The sequence below is a fragment of the Lepisma saccharinum genome, chromosome 18, assembly GCF_977018435.1.
Source record: "Lepisma saccharinum chromosome 18, izLepSacc3.1, whole genome shotgun sequence".
In the NCBI taxonomy this organism is placed as follows: domain Eukaryota; kingdom Metazoa; phylum Arthropoda; class Insecta; order Zygentoma; family Lepismatidae; genus Lepisma; species Lepisma saccharinum.
This window is the reverse complement of record NC_139246.1, coordinates 58,921,578-58,928,980: the sequence shown is the minus strand read 5'-3', so window position 1 is coordinate 58,928,980 and position 7,403 is coordinate 58,921,578. Positions and strand designations below refer to the sequence as shown.

Sequence of the window (7,403 nt, the reverse complement as noted above, 5' to 3'; positions counted from 1 at the left end):
CCTGTTCACAGTTGCAAACTATTACATGTGTATCCGGTGCGTAGATAAACACATTCCTGTATTTTTCAACCATTTTTGCCACTTGCCTCATAATGCCCTGAATATACATTATATTATGTGGTGCTTACCTTTGGAATTTTGAGTTCTTACATTTCTGTTTTGTCATCTGTTCAGTGTGTCACAGACAACTAGTATCAGAAGGACGAAGTGCATAGACTAAATTGTAGATGCCATCTTGGTAACTAGATTTGCAAATATTTGACATGTAAGCTGAGACAAAATTCGATATGACCACTTCCACTTGAATTCTATTTTCTTTCTACCATTTTTCGTATCATTTGTTTACAGGTTACAGAACGTGTTTTCCCTTTTTGTTTTACAGTACATAATGTGGCTGATTGTAGCTATGTCATTTTTCACAGAATATGTGTGTTTCTGGCAACCCTGGAATGCATCGTTTCACGATGGGATATGATGTCACAAATGCAATCAAATGCAAAATTGGCTTTTTTGAACGACTGCAGCGCCGAAATGATGTACCAACGAGAAAAATGTTACTGAGAAAAGTTGTTTATTTTGATGTCTCTATAAGTTTTCATGGTTTGTGGGCGCCATTAAAATAACACCCTGTATATATATATATATATATATATATATATATATATATATATATATATATATATATATATATATTATATATATATATATATATATATATATATATATATATATATATATATATATATTGTAAATACAGGTGGAGCATTTTCGATTACCCAGTTTGAAAATAATATACTCAGGCCTACAGAAAATGAAACTCCAAAAATGTGATATCATCCTTTTCACTACACTTGTCCATTTACATACATGCCACATAGACTTTACTACTGCGCTTTCTGTGCATTTGCTACAGTTATTTGTGAAACACTATGTCTGCCAAATGAAAACGTTTCAGACATTTTTGAAAATGGCCACACTGCGTGGACGGACGATGACGGAAACAGCTTTGTGGCCTTGACTATCAGTAGCCAAGGAGCGCTGGCTCGTTCAACAGCGTGTGCTTTGTGTAGAGAAGTTTATTGAAACAAAGTCAATCGTAACAGTCCAGCGTGCCTTTAGGAATGAGTTTTACGACAAGCGAAGACGAAGAAACATTCCTAATCGGAAGACAATCAGTGCATGGGTGAAACAGTGGCATGCTAGTGGAAGTGTACAAAACAAACCACACCCACGGTGACATTCAATGGCCCACCAGATCCCCCAACCTAACTGCCCCAGATTTCTTCCTTTGGGGACACTTACAGGATAAGGTGTTTGCAACCAGAATAGGAAGTGTGGAAGAGCTGAAGGAACGCATCAGGGAGGAAATTGTGCACATAACCCCAGATGTCCTTGACCGTGTCATGCAAAGTGTCCGTAATCGTCTTGTGCAGTGCATTGCTAAACAAGGTGGTCATTTGGCAGACATAGTGTTTCACAAATAACTGTAGCAAATGCACACAAAACACAGTGGTAATCGAAAATGCTCCACCCTGTATATGTATACATAACAAATATGATAATATAATAACAAAAATATATATAAAACAATATAAAGAGTCTGTGTGATTTCAAAGTTTTCAAAATTCTAATTCAATTAAATGATATATAATTTAAAATATTTAATTTAAGGTGTGAGAGTTTATATTTGCCATTCCACATACTCAGACTCGACATACATCTACAAACAAAAGTCACAAATGTTGGGATATATTAATATACAAAACTTGTTAATTGTACAAGAATTTCAAATTCAAATTTGCCTAATCAACTTCAATATATATTATCTTACAATAATCTTCTATCAGATAGATTGTTCTGTAAACGACACTAACAAAATCAACGCCTTGAGAAAATTCTGTTTTATTTTCCATGCAACTTCCTTTTCCTTCTACGATAAAAATAAAAGCTAAACTGTGAAAAACTTGCCTCAGGGCATTTATAAATATATTTCATTTGGATTAATAAAAGTTCATATTTTCCACGTCTACGGAGAAAAGTTCAAGCAGAATTCCCGAAGCCAATAATTCACACATAATTACCGGAATTCAAGGAATTCCCGGTGAGTAGCCACCCTGACATACTCAGAGAGTGGTCTTTTGTCGTGCTTCCCTCCAAATTTGGTCCATCCAGCATCCATAGGACCAACACTAGAAGTAAAATTCCAGAAATTGTTTCCATAAGCTGGCAACACTGCCGCTCTTATACATTAATTTTTCCCCAAGTAGTATCAGCCTATTTTCGATGACACTTTGCATGGTTGTAGGAATGCTACATACCACATTTTTCGTTCTCTTTAGTCTATTGTGGTAGACAGAGGGGCATGCAAAATATTTTTTTCTAAAAATTATTATTATTCTTCCATTAACTTCCATTATTGATAGGTACAATATGTAAATTCCACTGAAACTACCCTCCACACCTCCACTAAAAGCACTGTCTTTAAGAAAGAAAACAAAACCAATTTCATCTCTTTACGACAATTAGTTCCTGAGCTATTTTTTTTGGTAAAACTCGCGAAGTTTAAAATCCTTAAAATTTCTAGCTGGAGAGGCTATCCATGTGCACGAAGCTGCATCCAGTAAAGATTAAACTAATAAATACATATAGTTTATGCTAAACAAACACTGCATTCTCTCTTTTGGCAATATTTCAGTGATTTCCACAGTTCTTTTGTTAGATCTAGTGCTACCAGTAATTAATACAGGAGTTAGTTTATCATAATCTTCATGTGCTTATTAGCAATAGATTTGCTCTTTTATCATAATCACAAATCTTTTCCCTTCAGCCTTACATCAAATGTTACTTTTGAAAATGTGTTGGAAAAGCAAAGCACTTTATGCATGTTATATGAATCAAAAATTTTAAATTTTTTGATACACGTTTTACATTCTCGAAAGTTAATTCTACGCTCATGATTAACCTCCCCGATGGTAATGTTGTTGCCATGTAATCAAGGGGTTCCATGTTCGATACCCAGTGCAGGCACATTGCACAATGGTTCAGATCCCACTTTAAACTGTAGGTCCAGTTCAGATTATCCATCTGTGCATAAAATGGACTTTAAACAACAATTCAAATTACACTCAAGATTAGTGTGTTTTTTTCTTACATATTTGCATTTTTTACATTTGTAATAAAACATAGGTTTCAATGTTGTAAATTCATTTCATGTTGTTTCAAGCATGCTAATACTTTTTATAGAGCCTTCAAATATCTATTTTGGGTATTAAGCCCTATTTTCCATAATCATGCCTTAAAATCCCTTCTTATGTATGCATACTCTCCTTTTCTTGTGAATTAGACTTCCTAAATATTTTCTAGAAGATAATTTCTTCATCATGTGGAGCTGAATACTGGGATTTAAGATCAAAGATTTTGCATCACAGGGGAAGTCATATCTTAGAAATTCTGAGTATCCCTTAAGCGGAGTAAGGAAACAATACTTTGAAGGGATTTCAGCCATCCTTCCTTTTCCCAGCTAAATGCTTGTATGAGTCAATAAGCACTCTCTTGTTTTGTTGTGTGTGAAAGGAAGGTAACTTTCAAATGAGTGCATTGCAAAATGCCTAACAAAATGTTCAGAAAGAATACTGATAAACAGTGAATTGTTGCATTTCATATTTTTATTTTGCATCACTTTTCTGCCACTTTTGGTTAATCACAGTGATGAGGATGAATAATGAGTCATACGCAAAGGATAGGACTCAAACCTGAATCCTTTGGTAGAGAGATTGTGAGATGACCACTCAATCCGTTCAATCAAACATGTATGTGAAGTATTAAGTTTAGCTGTTAAAATGTAATTTATAAATTAGCACCACAAAGGTATTGCTTTGGAGAGAGAAATTTTAATCGTAGCACTCTAGCAACAATAAAGTTCAAAATGTGTGAATTAAAGTGGAACCTCATTTATACGAGGGATGATCGGTAAAAAAATAATACAAAGCCTACAAATTCCAGTAGGTATTTATTAGACGAATACAGACAGACACATGTGAAAGGATACTTCATACACTACTTCTCAACAAGTCTCCTCCCAGGTTCAGGCATTTATCAGTGATGGGCATTAGTCGACTAATATTAGTCGATTATTAAAACCATCGAAAAAAACATCGACTAATGAAAATTAGTCGACTGAAAAAAATAGTCAAATTCAAATTCTTTATTTGCGTGGGCGAGGTTCAGCCTGAGGCTGTTCTGCCACCTAATATTAGTCAAATTAGTTGTTTGACTAATATCAGTTGAAGTAATCGCACGACAAATTTCAGTCGAACCATCAGTTCACTACATTTCCGACTAATTCAGTCGAAACTGAACACGAACTCATTCAGATTCCAAACGAACCATCGACTAGTGAAGTATTGGCCAGAGGGCTTATTGTATAAGAAGTGAGTAGGAGGGGATTTCTTGGAAAGGTCAGCAACTGGAAAATTTCATCACGGTACCTTGTCACAGAAAAGGAAAATGTGACATCTCCCCCTACCTCCAGGGGGTGTGATGGCTGTGGTCATTCATGTTGCTATTTTTGTTTGCATTTGCTGTACTTTCTCAAGGGATATGCATTCAGACTTCGAGAGTTTCTTGGAACTTACAGGCAAGTGACCGACCATCCCTATCGTGGTTGGTGCAAGAAAGACATCGCAATATTTAAGCGCAAAGGTCTCATTTCTGGCCTTCGGATTTTGTCGAGATTTTATGTTAAAAACATTGTACTGCAATGAAAAATATTCTTAAACTTAAAAAAAAATGGTAAAATATAAGAACAGTATAAAATCCATTAATTAAAAATAAACACTATTTATGTTCATGGGATAAATACTAAAATTTACGCTGAGCAGTATGATCTCACACTTGCTCAGTCACTATATTATGTTCATTTTCACTTTCCTTTTCTCCGAGGTAGAGATTTGCTAGCAAACATCGGTGGCTGAGTCCATTCACATTCTCGCCACTGACGGCTCTGGTTTGAATCCTGGCAGCCTCACTCCTCAATTTTCTCTAATCTCCATTCATTCTCATCGCCCCGATTAGTCTAAAGATGCAGGAAAGGAGCGTAAAATGAAGAAAATAATAACGAAAGATAGAGCATATGTCACTGCAGAAACTTATGACATAATTCTTAGGTATGTATTTACCACTGTGTACTAAGAGCCCAATCGAGATGTGTAACGGTCTTTCAAATTTTTTCCTTATCGACATTTGACTCCACAAAATAAGCATATTTACATTATGATGTTGCTTGTAACACTTGTTTTCATACCAGGAAGTAATCACACCTCGAAAAGGCTGCGTTGAGGCCCCCTGTTATATGAATTTGTATTTTTATTATTTAGCGTCGCTTTTCTGACACTTTTGGATAATCAAAAGGATGAGGATGAATGATGATTATGAAATTGATGAATGGACACTCACAAGGAACACCCATGTTCTGCCATGGACTCAAGGGTTGGGCAATTGGCCCATTTCCTCCCTTCAAACTATGAAATGTTTTAATGTGAAGCTATAAATATCTACGAAAGATTTTGAAAGAAATTTGATTTTGTACTTGCATAAATGAATGGGTTATTCGGGGAGAGAGGCAGGCTCCAGGACTCTGCAGTCTGCAATATTTTAGTTTTATCACTATTGATGCAAGTTTTTCCCGAGGTCCCGATTTAGTTGGGACAGTCTACTCTTTTTAATGCCTGCCTCTAGTTTCATTGAACTGCAGTCGCCATGAAAAAATTCTATTTAATTGGTTTCCTCACATTCAGATATGTTCATTATAAAAATCATTGCTAATACATATCATTTAAATTTTCAAAAAATTGGCGCATGGATAGGTTAGTTCTGTTAGGTTAGGAAACATAGTTAAAATTTGGTGTCGTGTTAGTATCAGGATCTAGAAATTGGAAATAATTGCGAACCATTGGCACGTGGTTAGGTTAGTTCTATTAGGTTAGGAAACATAGTTAAAATTTGATGTCGTGTTAGTATCAGGATCCAGAAATTGGAAATAATTGCGAACCATTGGCACGTGGTTAGGTTAGTTTGTCTCAGGCAAGTGAAAAGGCCTATCAGAAAGACGTACTGGTAATGTGAAGGAATGTTCCGCGAAGCAGATACGTAAGTACGAATGTCAAAAATTGACAAAACAAAAAAATTAGAGGTGTCCGAAGGATAGTAAATTTTTACCTTTGGTAAATATGCGATAACGCCCGGACACCTTTAACTCATTTATTTCCTTCATTTTACCACTGGTATTTACCTTTTCTGCATTGCGGAACATTCTTTAAGGTGAAGTTATGCCTTTTTCCATAAAATAGTGTCAACTTTTCATATTACGAGTGATTATTTTTCTTCCTTGTTCCGCTTGGGTAACAGACAATATGGCATGCACTCGTCATGGATCATCGCGCCGTGCTTGTTATTTTGGAGTGGGTATGCAGTGTTTCAACCTTCTTGACCGAAAAATACCTACTTTCGTGTTCATTATGTCATCACAAACCACTGATGGATAGCCCCAAAAAACCATTCACGATAGCCCCACAAACCATTGCCAGATAGCCCCAAAAAACATTCACGATAGCCCCAAAAACCATTCACGTTAGCCCCAAAAACCATTCACGATATCCCCAAAAACCATTTCTGGCAAGGTTAGGTTAGGTAAGCATAGTTAAAAAAGAAAAAGAAAACAAAATTCTCGTAAAAAAATGCACGTTTGTAAACCCTGACAAGACGGTGTGACTTTTGACGCTCTCGCCATCTTCACGCACACAATGGAAACAACGGCATAATATGGCACGCAATGCAAGTTTCTTACGTAAAAAGTGATTAATTCTTGTTCGGCAGCATTCAAATACGAAGTTTTTAGTTTCCCGTGAAAGAAAATACCTCCAAGAACGCCCAGAATGCTAAAGAAACTCATTTCAGTAAGTACTTTCTCCTGTAAATTTGAAGAAATCCGTCCGGGCGATATCGCATATTTACCGACAATTTTAACTATGTTTGCCTAACCTTGCCGTGCATGGTTCGTGGGGCTATTTAGGAATGGTTCGTTGGGCTATCTGTGCATGGTTCGTGGGGTTTTCGAACCTGAAAAAAAAAATACAAAATCAGTAACACGAAAGTAGGTATTTTTCGATGAAGAAGGTTGCAACACTGCATAACCACTGAATTTCAGTACATTTCAACTTCCCTTACCTTACCAACACAGATTTAAGTCAGGTGTTGTCTTTGTAACAAAGTGAAAGAGCATGGCATAGAATGCTGAAGACCCAGGTGTTATTCTCCATTGAAAATCAAATATACTGCCTTTTCAATAAGTTAGACAACAAAAAACCAAGCATTGTAATTAAATTGATATATAATTGTTAGTTTTA

At 35.9% G+C, this 7,403-nt stretch overlaps 1 protein-coding gene across 1 annotated transcript in view; it reads left to right on the top strand.

The window, feature by feature from the left end:
- Positions 1–1,196: 1,196 nt before the first annotated feature.
- LOC146002298 (uncharacterized) overlaps positions 1,197–7,403 on the top strand; it is a 54,488-nt gene continuing 48,281 nt past the window's right edge. Inside the window, exon 1 of the mRNA XM_083140008.1 lies at positions 1,197–1,416. Within this exon, the coding sequence (XP_082996134.1) occupies positions 1,197–1,416 (220 nt within the window). The remainder of the gene's footprint in view (positions 1,417–7,403) is intronic.